The 27,780-nt window shown below is 38.8% G+C and overlaps 1 protein-coding gene across 6 annotated transcripts in view; it reads right to left on the reverse strand.

Annotated features, from left to right (window-relative positions):
* PHKA1 (phosphorylase kinase regulatory subunit alpha 1) overlaps positions 1-27,780 on the reverse strand; it is a 135,431-nt gene that overhangs the window by 90,495 nt on the left and 17,156 nt on the right. For all 6 annotated transcript variants that reach the window (XR_014835614.1, XR_014835615.1, XM_021080695.2 and 3 more), the window contains exons 5-9: positions 26,120-26,202; positions 12,314-12,394; positions 2,907-3,005; positions 1,814-1,960; positions 535-588 (exon numbers count right to left, since the gene is read on the reverse strand). Coding sequence is in view for 4 of the 6 variants with exons in the window: in XM_021080695.2 (XP_020936354.1) it covers positions 535-588; positions 1,814-1,960; positions 2,907-3,005; positions 12,314-12,394; positions 26,120-26,202 (464 nt within the window). In the remaining 2 variants the exon portion in view is untranslated. The remainder of the gene's footprint in view (positions 1-534; positions 589-1,813; positions 1,961-2,906; positions 3,006-12,313; positions 12,395-26,119; positions 26,203-27,780) is intronic.

Raw genomic sequence — 27,780 nt, forward strand, 5'->3', positions numbered from 1 at the left:
AATGATGTTTACATTTGCCAATGAAAGGGGTTATCAACGACTCATTCCCTTTAATAATATTTAATTTTATCCATTGATATTTCCAAGGAGAACTTTTGACAATGGAACAAAAGGAAGTTAACTTTTCAAGATCAAGTACTGTTTAGAATTAACCAACTGCAAAAAGTGGAAGGGGTCCAAAAAGATGTACTGATAGAAAGATTTTTTTCCCTCTGTAATTACTAAATATTTAGGTGGAAAACTTTGAGACTATGTAAATATTCTGTTTCTGCTTAAACATTCACTCACTAATTTAAGCATCCATCAGTAGCGCTTTCCTGAAACTAACCAATTGCAATGTGTGGAAGGACAACCTCTTCCCCTATTTTATTTACTCCAGAAAGGTTCACAAACAAAGCTTGGCAATTAATCCCAACAAAAGTAGCAAATATTAGTTATTGTTATCCTATTTAGTGATAGGAGGTATTTTCTCTGAATGAGACTGCAGATAGTGACCATTCTACTTTGGACTCGTTTGGAGGAAAACAAACCTACCTCTTTAGGAGTTTTATATCCATCTCGTAGAAAGCGACAGCAACCATAACGACCCTGGGAATGCAGAGGAAACAAGTTGGAAGCATGTACAATAATCAATCAGAAATGTATCCTTTGCAATAGCTACATGTGCCAACCTATCAACAATACAGACATGATGCTAAAAAAATAATTTAAAAAACCCTAATATCAGCCCAGCAGCAGAAACTGATTTTAGCAATGTGATTTCAAGTGAGGGCTAAGTTACAGGCTCTTCCCTAAATCAGAGTTCTTATTTTATCTTCTCCATGGCTTTCCACTATAGGATAAGTCTGTGATAGCGCAATTACTTTTTTTTTTTTTTTTTGGTCTTTTTAGGGCCGTACTCGCGGCATATGGAGGTTCCCAGATTAGGGGTCCAGTCAAAGCTGTAGCCACTGGCCTATGCCACAGCCACAGCAATGTCAGATCCAAGCCACACCTGCGACCTACGCCACAGTTCACAGCAATGCCAGATCCTTAAGCCACTGAGCGAGGCCAGGGATTGAACCTGTGTCCTCATGGATGCTAGTCAGATTTGTTTCCACTGAGCCACAATGGGAACTCCATGTGACAGCCCAATTACTAATCTATGTGGTCCTGTTCACACAGTCAATAAAAGACCACAGTTTTTCTTTTTTAAAGAAAACACATTTAAAACATTTTGAGATAATTGAGACTTACAGAAGAGTTCCAAAAAATAGTAGAGTCCTCATATACCCTTCAACCACTGTTCCCTAATATTAACATCTTATATAACCATAGAACATTTACCAAAACTAAAAAAATTAACCTTAGTACAACATTATTTACCAAAATACAGACCTTATTTGGATTTCACCAGTTTTTCCACTAGTGCTTTTTTTTTTTTTTTTTAATCTTCCAGGATCCAGTTTAGGATCCCACTACATTTAGTTGTCATATCTCTTTAATCTTTTCTAATCTGTGAAAGTTCCTCAGTCTTTCCTCATTTGTCATCACTTTGATATTTTGGAAGACTGTCAATTATTTTGCAGAATGTCCCTCAGTTTGATTTTTGTCTGATGTTTTCTCATGATTGGATTGAGGTACTGAATCCTTGGGGAGGACACAGTGCACTGTATCAGGGCATATACGATGTCAATACATCTTATTAATGGTGGTGTTAACCCTGATCACTTGGACAAATCACTGATACAGGTCATACTGAAGGCCCCCAAAGATACTATTTTTACTTCAAAGTTAGAGCCCTAAAGAAAAGAAAGGCACATATGGAACATACCTGAAGCTTGGTGATGATTTCCTGTTTTGTGAGCTCCACCAACTGGTTATCCTCTACTGCAAAGGCTGGGAAGGAAACAACTGAAAGTAGGCTAGCATCAACCTCTTTGGATGTTGAAGCCCGGGGTAGTATCGAATTAAGAATAGACTAAAAGAAAGGAAGTCAAATGTGGCACATTAGTAAATAGGTCTGGGATTATAAAACTAATAGCTTTAGTTTCAAAAGATTTATGTGGAAGAGGATCATTCAAATGAAAATCTAAAAATGATTCAATAGTGAGAGCTTAGAAAACTATCTATTTCTATATATCATCCCTTGCCTTAATCCTGCTCTCAATGCTTCCTAATTCTGATTCTTAAGCAGCTGCTAATGGATAAAGAATACTTCAACATCATTATCCCACCCACAATCCTGTTGCTCCATTTTCAACTATTAAGCATAAAGATAAAATGCAGCTGCTGGAAAGCAGGATTTAGAAGGTTCAGCTTCCATACACACATTTTCTGTGGAAAATTTTGCATTTTTAAAATTAGAAGACTATATTCACTAGAATACTATAGGTATTTAATCAGGGTTTGAAGAAGAGTAGAAAGACCACATTGCCAGTGATAAGAACCTTAATCTTTCAATACAGGGAGTAACCCTAAACAAAACTGAAGATACGCATTTACCACTTAGTCTAATCTCCAAATATCTAGAACCAATCACAGGCAAGAGAAAGTTTCAGAGCCACTATCAAGAACACTCAAAATAGATCACCTCTTGTTTTCTTGGTATATTTAGAAAAGAAGATTCTCAGGAGCATAGGCCATAGACCAGTGATATGACAGTAGTGCAGAATTCTATATACTATGGTGGGATCCCTTTATAACCTCAGGTGGGAAAACAGGATTATGATCTATATTACAGCTGATGTTATATCAGGCTCTATATACAACATCTCTATAGGATGCCTGATAGGACATTTTTAGCACATGGTAATAAATCGTATTATGTACTCTCATTCAGGTCCCCTTATTTTAAAGCTCAGGATAAATTTAAGTCTGGGTAAGAATACATTTTTTTTCTATGATGTGGCCCATTATTCTCTTACCTGGCAGTGTTGTACTTCATCAGCTAGGACATGGATAACTGACTGTGGCCCACCTTTCACACCAAACAGGTCCAGTTCATCTAATGCTTCCAGGGCTGCCTTTGAGGAACAAAGAAGCAAAGGACAACTTTAGCATTAGAAAGGGGTATATTTGTCTCCCAAAGCAATAGAAATAAGAGCAAACATAAACCAATGGGACCTAATCAAACTGACAAGCTTTTGCACAGCAAAGGAAACCAAAAAGAAACCAAAAATACAACTTACAGAATGGGAGAAAATAGTTTCAAATGATGCAATGGACAAGGGCCTAATCTCTAAAATATACAAACAACTTATACAACTCAACAGCAAAAAAGCCAACAACCCAATGGAAAAACGGGCAAAAGACCTGAATAGACATTTCTCCAAGGAAGATATACAGATGGCCAACAGGCACATGAAAGAATACTCAACATCACTGATTCTAAGAGAAATGCAAATCAAAACTACCATGAGATACCACCTCACACCAGTCAGAATGGCTATCATTAATAAGTCCACAAATAACAAGTGCTAGAGGGGTTGTGGAGAAAAGGGAACCCTCATGCACTGTTGGTGGGAATGTAAGCTGGTACAGCCACTCTGGAGATCAGTATGGAGGTATCTTAGAAAACTATACGTAGAACTACCATATGACCCAGCAATCCCACTCTTGGGCATATATCCGGACAAAACTCTACTTAAAAGAGACACATGCACCCGCATCTTCATTGCGGCACTATTCACAATAGCCAAGACATGGAATCAACCCAAATGTCCACTGGTAGATGATTGGATCAGGAAGATATGGTATATATACACAATGGAATACTACTCAGCCATGAAGAAGAATGGCATAATGCCATTTGCAGCAACATGGATGGAACTAGAGACTCTTGTCCTGAGTGAAATGAGTCAGAAAGACAAAGACAAATACCAAATGATATCACTTATAACTGGAATCTAATATATGGCACAAATGAACATTTCCACAGAAAAGAAAATCATGGACTTGGAGAATAGACTTGTGGCTGCCTCTGGGGAGAGGGAGGGAGTGGGAGGGATCGGGAGCTTGGGGTTATCAGACACAACTTAGAACAGATTTACAAGGAGATCCTGCTGTGTAGCATTGAGAACTATGTCTAGATACTCATAGTGCAACAGAACAAAGGGTGGGGGAAAAATGTGTACATGTAAGAATAACTTGATCCCCATGCAGTATAGTGGGAAAAAATTTAAAAGGGGGGGTATATTTCTTCTCTCTGTACCTCAGTATCTTATCAATGCACAAGATGTCATTTTAAATATGTTCTGCAGAACAGAAAATATAATAACATCCTTTATCCCCAGGGGTCTCTGAGGTTGTTTGGGGGGTGGGGGGTTTAGTCTCCCATATTGTCATGTAGACACTTTTAAGATGGAGGTTGTAGTTATATTTTCATGATACAAACTCTCAACAAATCCAGTATAGGAAGAACATACCTCCACATAATAAAGACCGTACACAACAAACCCACAGCTAACATTATACGCAGTGGTGAAAAATTAAAAGTTTTCCTCTAAGATCAGGAACAAGACAAGGATGCCCACTATCACCACTCTTATTCAGTATAGTACTAGAAGTCTGAGCTAAAGCAATTAGGCAAGAAAAAGAAATGAAAGGAATTCAAATGAAAAAGGAAGAAATAAAATTGTCATTATTTGCAGATAATATAATCTTATATCTATTAAACCTTAAAGACTCAACAACAACCAAAAAAAAAAAAAAACCTACTGGAACTAATCAACAAATTCAATAAAGTCATAGGATACAAAATCAACCTATAGAAATAAGTGGCATTTCTATACACTAACAACAAAACATCTGAGAAAAAAATAAAACTATCTCATTCATAACAGCATCAAAAGCAATAAAATACTTGAGCAAATTTACCCACGAAGGTGAAAAATCTGTACAATGAAACTACAATACTTTGATGAAGGAAACTGAAGACAAAAACAAGTGAAATTGGCACAATATTGTAAATGAAGTATAATTTAAAAATAGAAAAATATCCCATGCTCATTCATCAGAAGAATTAATATTGTTAAATTGCCCATACTGCCCAAAGTCATATATAGATCCAATGCCATTCCTATCAAAATTCCAATGGCATTTTTCACAGAAATGGGAAAAAAAATCCTAAAATTTTTATGGAACCACAAAGATCCCAAATAGCCAAGGCAATCATGAGAAAGAAAAACAAAGCTGGAAGCATCACACTTCCTGATTTCAAACTATACTACAAAGCTATAGTAGTTAAAGTAGTATGATACAGGCATAAAAACAGACACTTAGACTAACGGAACAAAACAGAGATCCCAGAAATAAATCAATGCATTTACAGTCAATTATTACTTGATAAGGGAGCCAGGAACACTCATTGGGAAAAGGACAGTTTCTTCAATAAATGGTTTTGGGAAAACTGGATAATCACATGCAGAACAATGAAACTGGACCCCTATCTTACACCACACACAAAAATTAACTCAAAATGGATTAAACTTAAGACCTGATATCATACAACTCCTAGAAGAAAACATAAAGAGGTTCCTTTACAGTGATCTTGGCAATGATTTTTTTTAGATATGACACCAAAAGTATAAGCAAAAAAAGCAAAAATCAATTTAAGGGGGCCTACATCAAACTAAAAGCTACTGCACAACAGAAGAAACAATAAAAAAGATGAAAAGGCAACCTATAGCATGGGAGAACTTATTTGCAAACCATATATCTAATGAGAAGTTTATATCCAAAATATATTAAGAACTCATACAACTCAATAAACAGAAAAATTTTTTTTCAATTAAAAAATGGGCAAGTGTTGCTATCGTGGCACAGCAGAAACGAATCCGACTAGGAACCATGAGGTTGCATGGTTAGACCCCTGGCCTCACTCAGTGGGTTAAGGATCTGGTGTTGCCGTGAGCTGTGGTGTAGGTCACAGATGTGCTTCAGATCTGGAGTTGCTGTGGCTGTGGCGTAGGCCAGCAACTACAGCTCTGATTGGACCCCTAGCCTGGGAACTTCCATGTGCTGCGGGTGTGGCCCTAAAAAGAAAAAAAAAATGGGCAAAGGATTTAAAGAAACGTTTTTTCCAAAGAGGACAAACAAATGGCCAAGAAGTACATGAAAAGATGCTCAACATCACTAATCAACAGGGAAATGCAATGCAAGACTACAATGTGATTATATATCACCTCACACATGTCAGATATGTTATCATTAAAAAGATAAGTATTGATGAAGATGTGGAGAAAGGGGAACACTTGTACACTTTTGGTATGAACGCAGATTGGTAATAATCACTGGGGAAAATAGTAAGTATAAAGGTTACTAAAAAAATTAAAAATGCAACTACCATATGACCCAGCAATTTCACTATTGGGTGAGGAGGAAATGAAAACAGCATGTCAAAGAGTCATGTGCACTCATGTTTATTGTAGTATCATTCATAATAGCCAAGATATGAAAACAATCTAAGTGTCTGTCAACAGATGAATGGATAAAGAAGATGTGGTGTGTGTGTTATCTCTCTCTGTCTCTCTCTCTCTAATGGAATGCTATTAAGCCAAGTGAAAAGAAGGAAATCGTGCCATTTGCAACAACATGGATGGACCTTGATGGCATTATGCTAAGTGAGATAAGTCAGACAGAGGAAGATAAATACTGTATTATATCACTTATACATGGAACCTAAAGGAGTTGAACCTATAAAAACCTAGTAGAATGGTAGTTACCAGGGGCTGGGGGTAGTGGTGAAGGAACTGGGGAGATATTGTTTAAAAGGGTACAACTTGCAACTGGCAGATAAACTAGGTCCTGGAGCAATAATGCACAGCACAGTGATTACAGACAACAAAACTGTGTTATAAACTTCTGAGTTGATAACAAACTAAATATTAGTTTTTCCCACTACAAAAAAGAAATGATAATTATATGACAAGATAGAGGTGCTAGCTAACACTTCAGTGGTAGTCACATTGCAATAAATATATCAGATCAATATGCTATATACCTCAAATTTAAACAATGTTTTCTGTTGATTATATTTCAATAAAAACATTTTTTAAAAGAGAGAGGTTATAGCATTATTAGTCAAACATCATACTTTAAAAATAATTTGACCATGGCACAGGTGAATTTCTAGTAAACCATTCCTTTGACAGAAGACTTGCAAGTATGATACCAGCTCATAAGAAATGCTACAAGTTGTACAAAAATAAGATATTAAAATGCAAAAGCTATCTTAAAAATAAGATATTAAAAGGTATGATTGAGTTTCCATAAATAAGTAAATGCCCTAGAAAGATACTGTTTGACTTAAAGTCAAAAGATGAGTTTCCATGATTCTTTATTTATTTTATTTTTTTTTCCACTGTACAGCATGGGACCAAGTTACACATACATGTATACATACTTTTTCCTCCCATTGTTGTGTTGCAATATAAGTATCTAGACATAGTTCTCAATGCTACACAGCAGGATCTCCTTGTAAATCCATTCCAAGAGCAAGAGTTTGCATCCGTTAACCCCAAGCTCCTGATCCCTCCCACTCCCTCCCTCTCCCCAGAGGCAGCCACAAGTCTATTCTCCAAGTCCATGATTTTCTTTTCTGTGGAAATGTTCATTTGTGCCATATATTAGATTCCAGTTATAAGTGATATCATTTGGTATTTGTCTTTGTCTTTCTGACTCATTTCACTCAGGACAAGAGTCTCTAGTTCCATCCATGTTGCTGCAAATGGCATTATGCCATTCTTCTTCATGGCTGAGTAGTATTCCATTGTGTATATATACCATATCTTCCTGATCCAATCATCTACCAGTGGACATTTGGGTTGATTCCATGTCTTGGCTATTGTGAATAGTGCCGCAATGAACATGCGGGTGCATGTGTCTCTTTTAAGTAGAGTTTTGTCCGGATATATGCCCAAGAGTGGGATTGCTGGGTCATATGGTAGTTCTACGTATAGTTTTCTAAGATACCTCCATACTGATCTCCAGAGTGGCTGTACCAGCTTACATTCCCACCAACAGTGCATGAGGGTTCCCTTTTCTCCACAACCCCTCTAGCACTTGTTATTTGTGGACTTATTAATGATAGCCATTCTGACTGGTGTGAGGTGGTATCTCATGGTAGTTTTGATTTGCATTTCTCTTAGAATCAGTGATGTTGAGTATTCTTTCATGTGCCTGTTGGCCATCTGTATATCTTCCTTGGAGAAATGTCTATTCAGGTCTTTTGCCCGTTTTTCCATTGGGTTGTTGGCTTTTTTGCTGTTGAGTTGTATAAGTTGTTTGTATATTTTAGAGATTAGGCCCTTGTCCATTGCATCATTTGAAACTATTTTCTCCCATTCTGTAAGTTGTATTTTTGGTTTCTTTTTGGTTTCCTTTGCTGTGCAAAAGCTTGTCAGTTTGATTAGGTCCCATTGGTTTATGTTTGCTTTTACTTCTGTTGCTTTGGGAGACTGACCTGAGAAAACATTTGTAAGGTTGATGTCCGAGAATGTTTTGCCTATGTTCTCTCCCAGGAGTTTGATGGAGTCTTGTCTTATATTAAGTCTTTCAGCCATTTTGAGTTTATTTTTGTGAATGGTGTGAGGGTGTGTTCCAGTTTCATTGCTTTGCATGCCACCGTCCAGGTTTCCCAGCAATACTTGCTGAAAAGACTGTCTTTTTCCCATTTTATGCTCTTGCCTCCTTTGTCAAAGATTAATTGACCATAGGTGTCAGGGTTTATTTCTGGCTTCTCTATTCTGTTCCATTGGTCTGTCTGTCTGTTTTGATACCAGTACCAAACTGTTTTGATGACTGTGGCTTTGTAATTTTTCTTGACGTCTGGGAGAATGATGCCTCCTGCTTGGTTTTTGTTTCTCAGGATTGCTTTGGCAATTCTGAGTCTGTTATGGTTCTAAAAGCTGTTAGGTGTGGTGGAGTTTCCATAAATAAGTAAATGCCCTAGAAAGATATGTTTGACTTAAAGGCAAAGATGAGTTCCATGATTTTTTTAAAAATAGAATTTACTCATTGATTTCTTGGTTTTCTGATTATATAACATACTTTTTATAGAATATTTTAAATCATATAGCCGTATAAAAGAGGGTAAAGAAATCACACTAAACAATCACTATTAACATTTTTGACATGTCTTGTATTAATGTTTTTCTAAGTATATTTGTTTATAGTTGAGATCATGTTTGGTATAACATTTGGTTAGGATAATACAGCATAAGTGTATCTCCATATTATGAAAATTATTTCAAAATAATATTCTTTTAGATGGCTACAATAAGCTCGTTGAGCCATTTACTAATTGTTAGAAATTTAGGTTGCCTTTAACTGTAGGCTATTAGAAACAGTATTGATAAACATCTCTTACTAACATTTATAAATTCCTCAAGGTCAGAGATTATGTTTTCTTCAACAGTGCCTAGCACACAGAAAGGTTCTTTAATGTTGTTGAGTTTACAGAATAATTCTTTGTTTTCATTTTGAGTTATTTTCTAAGCATTAATTCCCTGAAGTAGAATCACTGGGTCAAAGGGTATGAACAATTTTTAGGACATAATGCTAAATTCCTTTTCTTTTTTTTTTTTATTTTCCCACTGTACAGCAAGGGGGTCAGGTCTAAATTCCTTTTCATGCAAATTGTTCCAATATAACTGTCACCAGCAGTGTATGGTAGTATCTTCTTTAATGCAAACAAAGTATCTTAAAATTTTACCCAATTTGCTAGAAAAATAGTGAGTCTATTATATTAATTTGCTAACAAGGTTGAATATTCTTTCAAGTATTTATTAATTATTTGTGGTTCCTTAATTATGAGGCAGAATCGACTTAGTCTTTGGGATAGCAGGCCATTCTAGAAAGCTTCACTGGAGAAATGATATCTGAACTGAGACCTAATGGGTGAGCAGAAATGATCCAGGCACAAAATATTTATTAATTACAAGGGGGAAAATAGCAAATTTACAGCACAGAAATATGGAGAATACCATTTTAGTGAAGTCATCAAACTTAATATGAACAATAATGGGACAAATCCATATTTTGTCATTCCTAATGATATACTGAGGACACATCATCATCTCTGCGGTATTCTTGCCAAAAATACATAGCTTGAATCAAATCATGGGGAAATATTACACCAAATCACATTGAGGAACATTCTATAAAACAACTGGCCTGTAATCTTTAAAAATGCCAAGGTCATAAAAGGCAAGTAAAGTCTGAAGTATTACTCCAAGTTAAAGGAGCCCAAAGAGACATTACAAATAAATGTAACATGTTATCCCGGATTGGATCCTGGATTCTAACATTCTGTTTTTGTTTTTGTTTTTGTTTTGCTATAAATGATATTATTGGGACAATTCAAGAAGTCTGAATGGGGTCTCGGGATTAGGTTGGTAGTGTAATGCCAGTGTTCATTTCCTGATTTTGATGATTGTACCACAGTTATATAAGAGTCTTTGAGGAAATCCATACTGATGTATTCAAGAGAAATGATGCATCATGTCTGCAATTTCCTCTCAACTGGTTCATAAAAAATAATGCGTATGTGTGGATGTGTGTGAATAGAAAGATAAAGCAAATGTTAACAAGTGGGGAGCTTGGATGAAGGATATATAGGAACTCTGCACAATTCTTGCAACTTTTCCCTAAGTCTGAAATGACTTTAAAATAAAATGTAAAAAACAGTTTCAGTGGTTAAACATTTTTTTCAAAGTCAAGTTATTCAGAAGTTAATACCTAGAGTTAGTAAGGGTTTGAGGAAAATGGTGCATATAACATTTGATGACATATATCTAACCATATGTGAATGGGGATTATGTAAACTGGTGGAAATTGTTTTGAAGGGTAATTTTAAAGTGTATATCGCTTAACCCAATGGTTTCACTTTAGGAATCTATCCTACAAAAACATTTGTCCAACTTCACCAGGATATATGTACAAGGATCCTCACTAAAGCATTATCATCAAGAGAATGATTATTAAATACTGTGCAGCAACTGAAAACAATGAATTGGATTATATGTATGCAAGAGGATGTTTGGTTATTGTGTTCAGTGAAATATGAGATTACTGAATTTAAAAAATCAGGTTATACACAGGTAAATAGAATAGGCTTTAGTTTTTAAAAATAACTCAATATCTGTATCACTTTGATAATCAAAAATATATTAAAAAGAAAAAGCTTACCCAGAAAATAAATATTTTATAGGTACAAAGTTCCATATAAATTTATTAATTCAACCACATTAATTACATAGTTAAATTTCTATGATCTTATTTATGGTTCATTTTATCTGTCATAGCCTGGCAGTGGTTTTTGTTAAATTGTCCCCTTATAACTGTTTCTATTTTGCCGTTTATCTGTATTAATTGAAACTACATTCCAGGCCAGACTTTTTGGCTGTGCCTGCAGCATGTGGAAGTTACTGGGCCAGGGAGTGAACACATGCCATAGCTGTAACCAGAGCCACAGCAGTGACACATCAGATCCTTAACCTGCTCAGCCCTGAGGGAACACTAAGACTTTCTTATTATAGGTTGGACCTTCTAAAATTCTACCTTGACCCTCTTTGTCCTTTCTTCCATGAAATACTTTTTTGCTTTGAATTCTACTTTTGTTTGACATTCACATAGTCACTTGTGCTCTTTTTTGTTTATTTTGGCCAGACTTTGCCTATCCTCCTGCTGTTAATCTTTCTGAAACAATTTGTTGTCCTAGATCTCTTATAGGGTGGTATAGGTATAGACTAGATTTTTCTTCTTTTTTAAAATTAATCTGTGTCTTTACCTTTTGGCAAATTAAGTCATGCATATTTATCATTATAATGGATATGTTTGCTATCCTATTTTATGCCTTCTTGCTGTTTCCAGAGATAAGAGCTGAAATTAAGGTAGGAGCAGTGGGAAGGAAAAGATGAAGCCGAGCAGAAGAGAACAATGATGAAGACGATAACAATACAGGGGATGCAAGATAATGAAGGGGGATGGTTCCCTGATATCAAACTTTGTCAAGTGGTGTGTTGAAGGAACAAAAGCCTCATTTTGTTTGTTTCTGTAGTGGTAGAGATGATGAACTTAATTTAAGATGTGTTTTCTGAGGTCCTTTTGGGATATGTAAACAGAGATATGCCACAAAAGCAACTGGACATACAGATCTGGAGCTTATGAAAAAAGTCTTCACCCATGTGTCCACAGTTCTGAACACTGCCTGTGGTATAAAAGAGCTATCAATTTGATGATGGTTCACATTTATATTAAGGCTTTATCTATGGCAAAGTTATACTGGACTTCCTTATCCCACATTTAGTAAAAACAAAGCAAGGAAAGTTACCTTTGCCATTCCAACTGAACTGGCATTCAATTCTGAGATTCCCTGGTTGGTTTTGTCTCCACGTTCCCATATCCCGAAGTCCTGGCATAAAATAACCAACATACTGTTAGTAAGTCATCACTACTAAATGCTTACTAGATGTACAACCCTTGAACAAAAGGCACCAATACTAGCTAACTTGCCATACATATCATATTTAGCAGCAATGCCTTTTAAGGAGATGCCAATGATTTGGCTCCCCCCTCATAGCTATTTTCCCAGTAGCTTTAAATTCTATTGGGGCCTCCAAGAGGGTAAAAGACTTTGACAGTTCATCAGGACTAAGGACTGTTACTTAGTCCATCTAAAGAGGTACTTCTCAAAATTTTCATCTAAGAAGATACACAGAGGGTCTAGGAGATGGAGCCTAAACAGCATCTAAGTATTTTATCTTAAACATCCATTCTAATTTTACTCTTTGTTGGCACTGACAATGCACCATGCACTTACCTATGCACCTTACACTATTATCTTCCTTAATCCTTACATTTTATAGCTGAAACTGAGGTGCAAAGAGGTAAGTGACTCACCCAAGATCACATAGCTAATAAATGAAAGAGCCAGGATTAGAGTCCAAGTGCTCCAAACCCTACATTCTTAACCATAGTTCTATAAGGCCCCTTGATAATACAAAGATAATGTCTACAATTACTTTAAAAAACTTATTTTGAAATAACTTTAGACTTACAGAGAAGTTACAAAAATAGTGAGTTCCCGTACACCTTTCACTCAGCTTCCTCTAATATTAACACCTGACATAACCACAGTATAATTGTCAAAGCAAAGAAATTAACATCAGTGGAATACTAGTAACCAAATTATGGACTTTATTAAGATTTCACCAGTTTTTCCATTAAAAGCCTTTCTATATTCCAGTGTCCAATGCAGAATACCATGCTGCATTTGTCATGCCTCCTTAGTCTCTTCCAATCAGTTACAGTTTCTCAAGACTTGTCTTTCATGATTTGGACACTTTCTGGAGGTTAGCGTTCAGATACTTTATAGATTACCCACAATTTGGTTTTGCTTTATGTCTTCTCTTGACTAGATTGAGGTTATGCATTTTTGGCAAGAATTCTACAGACATTATGCTCCTTCTTAGTGCATCAAATCAGGGGCTACACGATGTTGATGTCTTATTACTGGTGAAGTTAACTTTCGTCACTTGGTTAAAGTGTATCTGCAGAGATTCTCCATTCTACTGTTACTATTTTTCTATTATACTATTTACAACCATACCTCAGAGATATTGTGGATTCAGTTCCATACCACAGCAATAAACTGAATATTGTGATAAAGCAAGCCACATAACTTTTTGGTTTCCCAGTACATATAAAAGTTATGTTTACACTATACTGTAGTCTCAACAATATTATGTGTAAAAAATAACATACATACCTTAATTTAAAATATCTTATTGCTGGAGTTCCCATTGTAGCCTGGTGGAAACAAATCCAACTAGTCTCCATGAGGATGCGGATTCAATCCCTGACCTCCCTCAGGGGATCTCGCATCGCTATGGCTGTGGTATAGGCCGACAGCTATAGCTCAGATTCCACCCCTAGTCTGGGAACTTCCATATGCCATGGGTAGGGCTCTAAGAAGCAATAAATAAAGAAATAAAAATAAAATAAAAAATATCTTATTGCTAAAATATGCTAACCATTATCTGAGACTTCAACGAGTCATAATCTTTTTGCTGGTGGAGGGTTTGAAATACTGTGAGAATTATCAAAATGTGACAGAGACACAAAGTGAGAAAATGCTGTTGGAAAAATGTCACCAACAGACCTGCTTGACACAGTGTTGCCACACCCTTCAATTTGTTAAAAAAAAATAACTGCAAACTGCAATAGAGCAAAGCACAGTAAAATGAGGTATGCCTGTAATTAATAGTACCTTGAGACAGATACTTTACAACTGTGCAAATATTCTGTTTATCCTCAAACATCCACCCACTAATTTAGCATATCAGTGAATTGTGCCTGCAACAATGATTACAGTGGTGTTTCAATGGCAATTTTCTAGTTTCTTCATTACTTCTATATTCATTAACTGCAATTCTTCTCTAAGGAAGAGCTATCCTTTCTCCCCTCATTTATTTACTCAGCTATTTATATCAGTATGAACTTATAGATATTTAGGTTATACTCTAGGTTATAATAAAATGTTATCATTATTTATTTTGCTCAAATTGTTCCAGCTTTGGCCATTGGGAGTTCTAATAAGTTGGCCCCTGTGCCTTTGACATGCCCCATTCCTTTTTGAATACCTCCTCACTTTTTGTCACTATAAGATTCTCCAGTCGCATCTTGCATTTTCCCTGCCCCAGCCCATGGAATCAGCCACTTCTATAAGGAATCCTGGTTTCTTTTATTAAAGAATGATAGTTACATCCAAGATCTGGGCACTGGTGCTCTTTGTCACTGTGGTAACAGGCTTCTAGGCCCTCTCATCGAACAGAAGTTGTAAACAGCCATGTGCACACAGGCTGATGCATGTACACACACACACACACACACACACACACACACACACCCCTATATTTATTTCTTTATCTACCTTAAGTTACTTTTTATAACATATCTCTGTGTTAAAAAATGAAGCTTCAGAAAGGTAATCCATATTTATCCCGTGGCTAATCTTATCTGTCCCCAAACCCAGCTCTGCCCAAGTTTGCGCAGCAAAGATTAGAATATGAGAAGGTACAAACATATTAATTCTACTGCTACAACCCTTGGCTGCAATGGAGAGGCCAGAGAACCCTGGGTTTTAGCCTGGATCACAGCAGGCCTATAGTATCAGAAAACAAAGTGATCCATCAACAAATTACATCTGTTTGTGTTAAATATGTCTGTTAGAATTATCCTTCTGGCAAATATGGAGTGATAGGTTCCAGATTTACCCTCATACCTATAACAACTAAAAAGCAACTAACCAAACTAAAACAAGCAATTAAAAAAACTGGACTACTTATGACACAGCCATCTTTATTACAATGAACATCATGCAATGAAGAACAGTGATTTTGGAAAGAGATGTTAAATATAACAATAAAAACATATACCATCAGGTAGCTATAAGAAAAAGTGACTATTTTGTACAGAAAGCACTGAATAAAATTCAGCAAAGTAGCAGGATATAAGATTAACATTCAGAAATCAGAGGACAAGATGGCGGAGGAGTAGGGGGACACGCTCGCCCTCTCCCACAAACACAACAAAAAAAGCACATCTACAGAAGAAATGACTCACACAGAACAACAACCAATTGCTGGCAGAGGAACCTAAACTCCAATAACGGCAAGAAGTTCGTGACATTATTGGGCAGAACGGGAGAAAAGAGGAGAGTGAGAGAAGGTGAATCCGAGCGGGACGGGCGCTCCCGAAAGGGAACTGCGGAGGAGAAAGGGATCCCGCACCCTGGAAAGTCTCCTACCGGGGGAAAGATCAAACGAACCGGAGGAATCTCCAGATGCAGAGAAGAGTGTAGCAGTAAGTCGGAGTACGGAAAAACGATCAAGAACCCAACGGACCATCTGAACTACGGGCACAGTCACCAAAAATTGAGACGCCTGGGTGGGGGCTGGGCACCGAATCCTCGGCTCCAGAGGTTAGTCCCCGGGAAAGGGCCGGGGGACGCCTGGGGGGGGGGGGGGGGCTGGGCACCGAGACCTCGGCTCCAGAGATTAGTCCCCGGGCTAGGGGGGCGGGGAAGAGCGGAAACTGCTTGGGAGGTCTCTAAACCATTTGACGGGGCAGAGACTGCCTGGGAGACTAGAAAACAAAGCTGTCGGCAGAGGAAGGGAGCAATACTCTAGGGGCGGGGAAGTGGAAAGCCGCCTCAGAGGGAACCTGGGAGAAGAGCCTGGTCTGCGCCCGTGCTGGGGAGCGGAGAGAAGAAGGGGTGGGTCCCCATAGAATACCCCCCACGCCACAGCAAGCTTACAGGCCCGCTAGCTAGCAGAAAGCTGTGCTTCCCAGTGCATTCCCTCCCCCCACCCCCGCCACCCCCGCCACCCCCTACGCTCTCGCGGAACCTGGGGCTGCCTGCCATCCAGGAGGGCTGGCCTCAACAATTGCCTGAAGCCTACCACCGCAGGGGCTCTCCCTGCACAGGCCTGCTTGCCCTTTGGAGGGGCTACACTTCCACAGAGCAGCACCAAACACCACCAGCCCCCTAGAAAAGGCCTGCAGCCCAGAAAAGCTAGAACAAGCCTAGCCAGGCCGTGAATAGATCGACCTAATTCTCCGACGGTTTTTCTGAGACGGGCTCCCCCGGGGAGGAGCCTCTTGAGTCTCCAAGGGCCTTGCTACACGCCCAAGACCCCAGGGGGTGCTAAGACCTAGTGGACCAGCTGCATAGGACTGCCAGCTCCAGGCAGGACCCCCTGCAGCCCAGAAAAGCTGCAACAAGCCTGGCCGAATTGGGAAAAGATCTCAGACGGTCTTTCTGAGTCGGGCTGTCCTGGGGAGGAGCCTCTTGAGTCTCCAAGGGCCCTGCTACCCGCCCAAGACCCCAAGGGGTGCTGAGACCTAGTGGACCAGCTGCATAGGACTGCCAGCTCCAGGCAGGACCCCCTGCAGCCCAGAAAAGCTGCAACAAGCCTGGCCGAATCGGGAAAAGATCTCAGACGGTCTTTCTGAGTCGGGCTGTCCTGGGGAGGAGCCTCTTGAGTCTCCAAGGGCCCTGCTACCCGCCCAAGACCCCAAGGGGTGCTGAGACCTAGTGGACCAGCTGCATAGGACTGCCAGCTCCAGGCAGGACCCCCTGCAGCCCAGAAAAGCTGCAACAAGCCTGGCCGAATCGGGAAAAGATCTCAGACGGTCTTTCTGAGTCGGGCTGTCCTGGGGAGGAGCCTCTTGAGCCTCCAAGGGCCCTGCTACCCGCCCAAGACCCCAGGGGGTGCTGAGACCTAGTGGACCAGCTGCATAGGACTGCCAGCTCCAGGCAGGACCCCCTGCGCCCAGAAAAGCTGCAACAAGCCTGGCCGAATCGGGAAAAGATCTCAAACGGTCTTTCTGAATCGGGCTGCCCTGGGGAGGAGCCTCTTGAGTCTCCAAGGGCCCTGCTACCCGCCCAAGACCCCAAGGGGTGCTGAGACCTAGTGGACCAGCTGCATAGGACTGCCAGCTCCAGGCAGGACCCCCTGCAGCCCAGAAAAGCTGCAACAAGCCTGGCCGACTTGGGAAAAGATCTCAGACGGTCTTTCTGAGTCGGGCTGTCCTGGGGAGGAGCCTCTTGAGCCTCCAAGGGCCCTGCTACCCGCCCAAGACCCCAGGGGGTGCTGAGACCCAGTGGACCAGCTGCATAGGACTGCCAGCTCCAGGCAGGACCCCCTGCAGCCCAGAAAAGCTGCAACAAGCCTGGCCGAATCGGGAAAAGATCTCAGACGGTCTTTCTGAGTCGGGCTGTTCTGGGGAGGAGCCTCTTGAGTCTCCAAAGGCCCTGCCCCCGCCCAAGACCCCAAGGGGTGCTGAGACCTAGTGGACCAGCTGCATAGGACTGCCAGCTCCAGGCAGGACCCCCTGCAGCCCAGAAAAGCTGCAACAAGCCTGGCCGAATCGGGAAAAGATCTCAGACGGTCTTTCTGAGTCGGGCTGCCCTGGGGAGGAACCTCTTGAGTCTCCAAGGGCCCTGCTACCCGCCCAAGACCCCAGGGGGTGCTGAGAACCAAGTGAAATCTGCTACCATCGTGGGGTGGACCTCCCAGTCCTGTCTGCCCTCAGGAAGTCCTCCTTTGCTTCAAAGAAACACTGTTAGCCCCATCAACACTCCAGAAAAGCCACACTGCCTCAAAAAAAGATTGACCAACAACGACAGCCCTCAGGAAATATTCCAGGGCAGTGACAAGGCAAACACTACCCGATAACGGAGAGTACAACTCCCTCAGGAGAAAGAAGACAACAAGCAAGATGAAGAAGCTGAGAAACCACCCCCAGTCAAACCAACAGGAGAACTCACCTAAAACAGTCAACAATGAAACTGATCTCTGCAGTCTGACAGACCTGGAGTTCAAAAGAGAAATAGTGAAAATACTGAAGGAATTAAGAGAAGATATGAACAGCAATGCAGATACCCTCAGAAAGGAGCTAGAAAATATAAGGAGGAGCCAAGAAAAACTAGAACATTCATTTGCAGAGATGCAAACTGAACTAGGGGCAGTAAAAACCAGAATGAATAATGCAGAAGAACGAATCAGTGATATGGAAGATAGAATAATGGAAATCACTCAATCTGGTCAACAGACAGAAAACCAAATCAAAAAACTGGAAAGCAATATAAGAGACCTATGGGATAATATAAAACGGGCCAATCTACGCATAATAGGAATTCCAGAAGGAGTAGAAAAAGATAAAGGAATGGAAAATATATTTGAAGAAATTATCACTGGAAACTTCCCAAATCTAAAGGATACTGGATTCAAGATACAAGAAGCACAGAGGGCCCCAAACAAACTGAACCCAAACAGACCCACACCAAGACACATCATAATAAAAATGGCAAAAGTTAGTGATAAAGAGAGGATCCTAAAGGCAGCAAGAGAAAAACAGAATGTTACCTACAAGGGAACCCCCATAAGAATATCAGCTGATTTCTCTACAGAAACACTACAGGCCAGGAGGGAATGGCAAGAGATATTTAAAGTGCTCAAAGGAAAAAATATGCAACCTAGAATACTTTATCCAGCAAGAATATCATTTAAAATAGAAGGGGAAATAAAAATTTTTCCCAACAAACAAAAACTTAAAGAATACAGCAACACAAAACCCAGGTTAAAGGAAATATTGAAAGGGCTTCTCTAAACCAAAAAGAAAGGAAGGAAAGGGAAGAAAAAAGAAAAGAAAAAAAAAAAAAAGAAGAAGAAGAAGAAGAGGAAGAACTAGGACTGAGGAAGATACAATCAGAGAGCAGTCACTCAAATAAGCCAGCATACAGATTTAATCATGAACATGCTTCAAACAAAATAAAATTAAAAAGAAAAAAATAAAAGAGTCATCAAAACCATAAAATGTGGGCAAGGGATGTTAGGAGGTAAATAATCCTTTTTGTTTGTATGTATGTCTCTCTTCTTAATTTTAATATAATAATGAAGTGTTTGAACTTACAGGACCATCAGGCTAAAACACACAATTATGGGAAGGGGTTAGCATACTTAAAAAACAGGGCAACCACAAGCCAAAACCAAATATTGCATTTGCAAAAAATGAAAAAAAAAATACACTCAAGCAGATAATAACAGGAGACCATCCAACCAAAAAAAAAAAAAAGAAGAATGGAGAACCATAGAATCAACTGGAACACGAGGATCAAATGGCAATAAATAATCATCTATCAATTATCACCTTAAATGTCAATGGACTGAATGCCCCAATCAAAAGACACACAGTGGCTGAGTGGATAAAACGGCAAAAACCTTCAATATGCTGCCTACAAGAAACTCACCTTAGGACAAAAGATACATATAGATTGAAAGTGAAAGGCTGGGGAAAAGTATTTCATGCCAATAGACATGACAGAAAAGCAGGAGTTGCAACGCTCATATCAGACAAAATAGACTTTAAAACAAAAGACATAAAGAAAGACAAAGAAGGACACTACTTAATGATTAAGGGATCCATCCAAGGAGAGGATGTTACTATCATCAACATATATGCCCCAAACATAGGAGCACCCAGATACACACAACAAATATTAACAGACATAAAGGGAGATATTGATGAGAATACAATCATAGTAGGAGACCTAAATACCCCCCTCACATCAATGGACAGATCCTCTAGACAGAAAACCAATAAAGCAACAGAGATCCTAAAGGAAACAATAGAAAAGTTAGACTTAATTGATATCTTCAGGACACTACATCCAAAAAAATCAGAATACACATTCTTCTCAAATGCTCATGGAACATTCTCAAGAATCGACCACATATTGGGACATAAAGCGAATCTCAATAAATTTAGGAGCATAGAAATTATCTCAAGTATCTTCTCTGACCACAATGCCATGAAATTAGAAATCAACCATGGGAAAAGGAAAGAGAAAAAACCTACTCCATGGAGACTAAACAACATGTTACTAAAAAACCAATGGGTCAATGAGGAAATCAAGAAGGAAATTAAAAACTATCTTGAAACAAATGATAATGAAGACACAACCTCTCAAAATCTATGGGATGCTGCGAAAGCAGTGCTCAGAGGGAAATTTATAGCAATCCAGGCCTTTCTCAAAAAAGAAGAAAGATCCCAAATTGACAACTTAACCCTCCACCTAAATGAATTAGAAAAAGAAGAACAAAGAAGTCCTAAAGTCAGCAGAAGGAAGGAAATTGTAAAGATCAAAGAAGAAATCAATAAAATAGAGACTCAAAAAACAATAGAGAAAATTAATAAAACCAAGAGCTGGTTCTTTGAAAAGGTGAACAAAATTGATAAACCCCTGGCCAGACTCACTAAAAAGAGGAGAGAAAGAACCCAAATCACCAAAATTATAAATGAAAAAGGAGAAATCACAACGGATACAGCAGAAATACAAAAAACCATAAGAGAATACTATGAACAACTATATGGCAATAAGTTTGACAATCTGGAAGAAATGGACAATTTTCTAGAATCTTACAGCCTGCCAAAACTGAATCAAGCAGAAACAGACCAACTGAACAGACCAATCACTAGAAATGAAATTGAAGAGGTCATAAAATCACTCCCTACAAATAAAAGCCCAGGACCAGATGGCTTCACAGGTGAATTCTATCAAACATATAAAGAGGAATTGGTGCCCATCCTCCTTAAACTCTTTCAAAAGGTTGAAGAAGAAGGAATACTCCCAAAGACATTCTATGAGGCCACCATCACCCTCATTCCAAAACCAGGCAGAGATACCACCAAAAAAGAAAACTATCGCCCAATATCATTGATGAATATAGATGCAAAACTTCTCAACAAAATCTTAGCCAACCGAATCCAACAACATACGAAAAAAATTATACACCATGACCAGGTTGGGTTCATCCCAGGTTCACAAGGATGGTTCAACATACGCAAATCAATCAACATCATACACCACATTAACAAAAAAAAAGTCAAAAATCATATGATCATCTCAATAGATGCAGAAAAAGCATTTGACAAAGTTCAACATCCATTCATGATCAAGACCCTCGCCAAAGTGGGTACAGAGGGAACATTCCTGAATATAATCAAAGCCATTTATGATAAACCCACAGCAAATATAATCCTCAATGGGGAAAAACTGAAAGCCTTCTCACTCAAATCTGGAACAAGACAGGGATGCCCACTCTCACCACTGCTCTTCAACATAGTTTTGGAAGTCCTAGCCACAGCAATTAGACAAACAAAAGAAATCAAAGGCATCCATATAGGAAGAGAAGAGATCAAACTGTCACTGTATGCAGATGACATGATTCTATACCTAGAAAACCCTAAGGACTCAACCCCAAAACTCCTTGAACTGATTAATAAATTCAGCAAAGTGGCAGGATATAAGATTAACATTCAGAAGTCAGTTGCATTTCTGTATACCAGCAATGAAGCATTAGAAAAGGAGTACAAAAATACGATACCTTTTAAAATTGTACCTCACAAAATCAAATACCTCGGAATACACCTAACCAAAGAGGTAAAGGACCTATATGCCGAGAACTATAAAACCTTAATCAAAGAAATCAAAGAAGATGTAAAAAAATGGAAAGATATTCCATGTTCCTGGATTGGGAAAATCAATATTGTGAAAATGGCCATCCTACCCAAAGCAATCTACAGATTCAATGCAATCCCTATCAAATTACCCATGACATTTTTCACAGAACTAGAACAAACAATCCAAACATTTATATGGAACAACAAAAGACCCAGAATCGCCAAAGCAATCCTGAGAAACAAAAACCAAGCAGGAGGCATAACTCTCCCAGACTTCAAGAAATACTACAAAGCCACAGTCATCAAAACAGTGTGGTACTGGTATCAAAACAGACAGACAGACCAATGGAACAGAATAGAGAATCCGGAAATAAACCCTGACACCTATGGTCAATTAATCTTTGACAAGGGAGGCAAGAACATCAAATGGGAAAAGGAAAGTCTATTCAGCAAGCATTGCTGGGAAACCTGGACAGCTGTATGCAAAGCAATGAAACTAGAACACACCCTCACACCATGCACAAAAATAAACTCCAAATGGCTGAAAGACTTAAATATACGACAGGACACCATCAAACTCCTAGAAGAAAACATAGGCAAAACACTCTCTGACATCAACATCATGAATATTTTCTCAGGTCAGTCTCCCAAAGCAATAGAAACTAGAGCAAAAATAAACCCATGGGACCTCATCAAACTGAAAAGCTTTTGCACAGCAAAGGAAACCCAAAAGAAAACAAAAAGACAACTTACAGAATGGGAGAAAATAGTTTCAAATGATGCAACTGACAAGGGCTTAATCTCTAGAATATACAAGCAACTTATACAACTCAACAGCAAAAAAACCAATCAATCAATGGAAAAATGGGCAAAAGACCTGAATAGACATTTCTCCAAGGAAGATATACAGATGGCCAACAAACACATGAAAAAATGCTCAACATCGCTGATTATAAGAGAAATGCAAATCAAAACTACCATGAGATACCACCTCACACCAGTCAGAATGGCCATCATTAATAAATCCACAAATAACAAGTGCTGGAGGGGCTGTGGAGAAAAGGGAACCCTCCTGCACTGTTGGTGGGAATGTAAACTGGTGCAGCCACTATGGAGAACAGTTTGGAGATACCTTAGAAATCTATACATAGAACTTCCATATGACCCTGCAATCCCACTCTTGGGCATCTATCCGGACAAAGCTCTACTTAAAAGAGACACATGCACCCGCATGTTCATTGCAGCACTATTCACAATAGCCAGGACATGGAAACAATCCAAATGTCCATCGACAGAGGATTGGATTCGGAAGATGTGGTATATATACACAATGGAATACTACTCAGCCATAAAAAAGGATGACATCATGCCATTTGCAGCAACATGGATGGAACTAGAGAATCTCATACTGAGTGAAATGAGCCAGAAAGACAAAGACAAATACCATATGACATCACTTATAACTGGAATCTAATATCCAGCACAAATGAACATCTCCTCAGAAAAGAAAATCAATCATGGACTTGGAGAAGAGACTTGTGGTTGCCTGATGGGAGGGGGAGGGAGTGGGAGGGATCGGGAGCTTGGGCTTATCAGTCACAATGTAGAATAGATTTACAAGGAGATCCCGCTGAATAGCATTGAGAACTATGTCTAGATACTCATGTTGCAACAGAAGAAATGGTGGGGGAAAAACTGTAATTGTAATGTATACATGTAAGGATAACCTGACCCCCTTGCTGTACAGTGGGAAAATAAAATTAAAAAAAAAAAAAAAAAAAAAAAAGAAATCAGTCACGTTTTTGTATACCAAGAAAGAAATATTAGAAAAGGAATACAGAAATACAATACCTTTTAAGATTACACCTCAAAAAATCAAATACCTGGGAATACACCTGACCAAGGAGGTAAAGGACTTATATGCTGAGTACTATAAAACATTAATCAAGGAAATTAAAGAAGATATAAAGAATTGGCAAGATATTCCATGCTCCTGGGTTGGAAGAATTAATATGGTAAAAATGGCCATACTACCCAAAGCAATCTACAGAGTCAATGCAATCCCTATCAAATTACCCATGACATTTTTTCACAGAATTAGAACAAACAATCCAAAAATTTATATGGAACCACAAAAAACTCAGAATTGCCAAAGCAATCCTGAGAAACAAAAACCAAGCAGGAGGCATCATTCTCCCAGACGTCAAGAAAAATTACAAAGCCACAGTCATCAAAACAGTTTGGTACTGGTATCAAAACAGACAGACAGACCAATGGAACAGAATAGAGAAGCCAGAAATAAACCCTGACACCTATGGTCAATTAATCTTTGACAAAGGAGGCAAGAGCATAAAATGGGAAAAAGACAGTCTTTTCAGCAAGTATTGCTGGGAAACCTGGACGGTGGCATGCAAAGCAATGAAACTGGAACACACCCTCACACCATTCACAAAAATAAACTCAAAATGGCTGAAAGACTTAATATAAGACAAGACTCCATCAAACTCCTGGGAGAGAACATAGGCAAAACATTCTCGGACATCAACCTTACAAATGTTTTCTCAGGTCAGTCTCCCAAAGCAACAGAAGTAAAAGCAAACATAAACCAATGGGACCTAATCAAACTGACAAGCTTTTGCACAGCAAAGGAAACCAAAAAGAAACCAAAAATACAACTTACAGAATGGGAGAAAATAGTTTCAAATGATGCAATGGACAAGGGCCTAATCTCTAAAATATACAAACAACTTATACAACTCAACAGCAAAAAAGCCAACAACCCAATGGAAAAACGGGCAAAAGACCTGAATAGACATTTCTCCAAGGAAGATATACAGATGGCCAACAGGCACATGAAAGAATACTCAACATCACTGATTCTAAGAGAAATGCAAATCAAAACTACCATGAGATACCACCTCACACCAGTCAGAATGGCTATCATTAATAAGTCCACAAATAACAAGTGCTAGAGGGGTTGTGGAGAAAAGGGAACCCTCATGCACTGTTGGTGGGAATGTAAGCTGGTACAGCCACTCTGGAGATCAGTATGGAGGTATCTTAGAAAACTATACGTAGAACTACCATATGACCCAGCAATCCCACTCTTGGGCATATATCCGGACAAAACTCTACTTAAAAGAGACACATGCACCCGCATCTTCATTGCGGCACTATTCACAATAGCCAAGACATGGAATCAACCCAAATGTCCACTGGTAGATGATTGGATCAGGAAGATATGGTATATATACACAATGGAATACTACTCAGCCATGAAGAAGAATGGCATAATGCCATTTGCAGCAACATGGATGGAACTAGAGACTCTTGTCCTGAGTGAAATGAGTTAGAAAGACAAAGACAAATACCAAATGATATCACTTATAACTGGAATCTAATATATGGCACAAATGAACATTTCCACAGAAAAGAAAATTTATGGACTTTCAGAACAGACTTGTGGTTGCCAAGGGGGAAGGGGAGGGAGTGGGAGGGACTGGGAGCTTGGGGTAAAGAGACGCAGAAAGTTTCATTCAGGATGAATTAGCAATGGGATCCTGCTGTGTAGCACTGGGAACTCTGTCTAATCAATTATGATGGAACATGTAATGTGAGAAAAAAGAATGTGTACATGTATGTGTAACTGGGTCACCATGCTGTACAGTAGAATATATATATATATATATATATATATAAAATAAAAAATAAAAAAAATTAAAAAGCACTAAATCAATGTCTATAGGTGATATTAAACACATATTAAATTTTATTTCTAAGTATCTAACTGACCCATAATACTCCCTAGCCATTTTGCTCCCTTTTAACCACGAACCATTAAAATAAGCCCACAATGTAGCCCCAAATTGCCAAATACGTACCATGCGGTATTACAGAGTTTGAAAGAAATAAAAGCATTGCATCTTGACCCTCATGCCTCTGTAAATCCCTTGAGAAGGCAGAGGATGACAGAACTTAGGCTGAAGGCAATTTCTGCCAGAAGGCTTCTAGACTGGTTCACTATGAGGGGCAGCATTAAGAGAAGGAATAGGTTGTTCAGTATTTTTAAAACACCATGTTTAAAATTCATTTCCAAATGAGTACTTACAGCAGTTTTATATGCAGCTTCAATGTAAAACACAAGGTTCTGTATGAAATTAACTTCATCTAGACTGTGGATGATATGAAGTCCTGAGGAAAAAGAAAATAAAGATAGAGAGCTAGTCAGTTATCACTACAAGCTTTATAGGTAGCCATAGTGACTAACTAACCCCCTTACTCCCAAATAATCCTACTCCAGCTTTGGAAAAATGGGAGGCACTTTGATTCCTGAACCATAAAAACAAGACCACAAATCAGTTCTAGGCTAGTCTTTGATGTGCTGAGATTCCAGTGTATTTTAACATGGAAGAATTTAAATTGTTATTTGTGGGCTTTTTTTTTTTTTTTTTTTTTTTTTCCTTTTTAGGGCCACACCTGTGGCATATGGAAATTCCCAGGCTAGGGGTTGGATTGCAACTGCAGCTACCGGCCTATGCTACAGTCACAGCAACGCCAGATCTGAGCTGCATCTGTGACCTATGTGCAAAGCTTGTGGCAATGCTGGATCCTTAACCCACTGAGAGAAGTCAGGGATTGAACCTGCATCCTCATGGATACTAGTCGGGTTCTTAACCCACTGAGCTACAATGGGAAATCCTGGTTATTTGTAGGTTTTAATGGAAAATCTCAGACTCCTAGTTCTACAGGTAACTGATTTATGATGGATCCATGAGAATGTGCATTCAATCCCTGGCCTTGCTCAGTGGGTTAAAGATCCAGCATTGCTGTGAGCTGTGGTGTAGGTTGCAGATGCGGCTCGGATCCCATGTTGCTGTGGCTGTGGTGTAGGCTGGCAGATGCAGCTCTGATTTGATCCCTAGCCTGGAAACTTCTGCATGCTGCAGGTGCAACCCTAAAAAAAGCAAAAAAAAAAAAAAAAAAAGTGTGCCTCATTTTTTTAATGGCTACATAGCATTCCACTGAATGGCTATTCATATAACCAGTTCCCTACTGAAAGACACTAAGCTCTTATCTAATCTTTCATCACTACTGTCAATGATGAAATGAGTATCTGTGTATTTATATCTTTGTGCATTTATACCAGCATATCAAGGTAAAATTTTGACTGCTGAGTCATAGATTTATGCATACTATTTTTTTTAACATTTGATTTTGAACATTTTCACACAAAAAATGAAAGAATTTTACAGTGGTGCCTATATATATATATATACCATCTGGACTCAACCATTAACGTTTTACTATACTTTTTCATCACGTATCTAACTATCCAGCAACCCATCTTACTTTTGATACATTTCAAAGTAAGCAGCAAATATTAGCATACTTTTAAGTACTTCACCATGTATTCATTAAATGTTGATAATCATTATCAAGTTATTCTGCAAAGAATTTCCACAGTTTACATACCAACCAGCATTGCCTGCCTGTTTCCTACACCCCTGTAAACATAGGCTTTGATAAGTTTTTGATCTTTACCACTCTAATGGCCAAGAACTAGAACTCCTTCCACCTCAATTGTAATTTTTTAATTATAAGTAAGGTTGTGGATCTTATGTTTCTAAGACATATGTATTTCTTTTCCTATGAGCTGTTTGGACATGTCCTTCACCAATTTCTAGTGAATTGCTTGTCTGTTATTAATATGTTAAGGAAATTAGCCTTTTGCCGATCGTATGTATTGCAAGTATTTTTCCTAGTTTGTTT

The sequence above is a fragment of the Sus scrofa genome, chromosome X, assembly GCF_054392235.1.
Source record: "Sus scrofa isolate SSC_HxYL_T2T_F1_AM1 chromosome X, Sscrofa_HxYL_maternal_Yorkshire_Landrace_v2.0, whole genome shotgun sequence".
NCBI lineage: Eukaryota > Metazoa > Chordata > Mammalia > Artiodactyla > Suidae > Sus > Sus scrofa.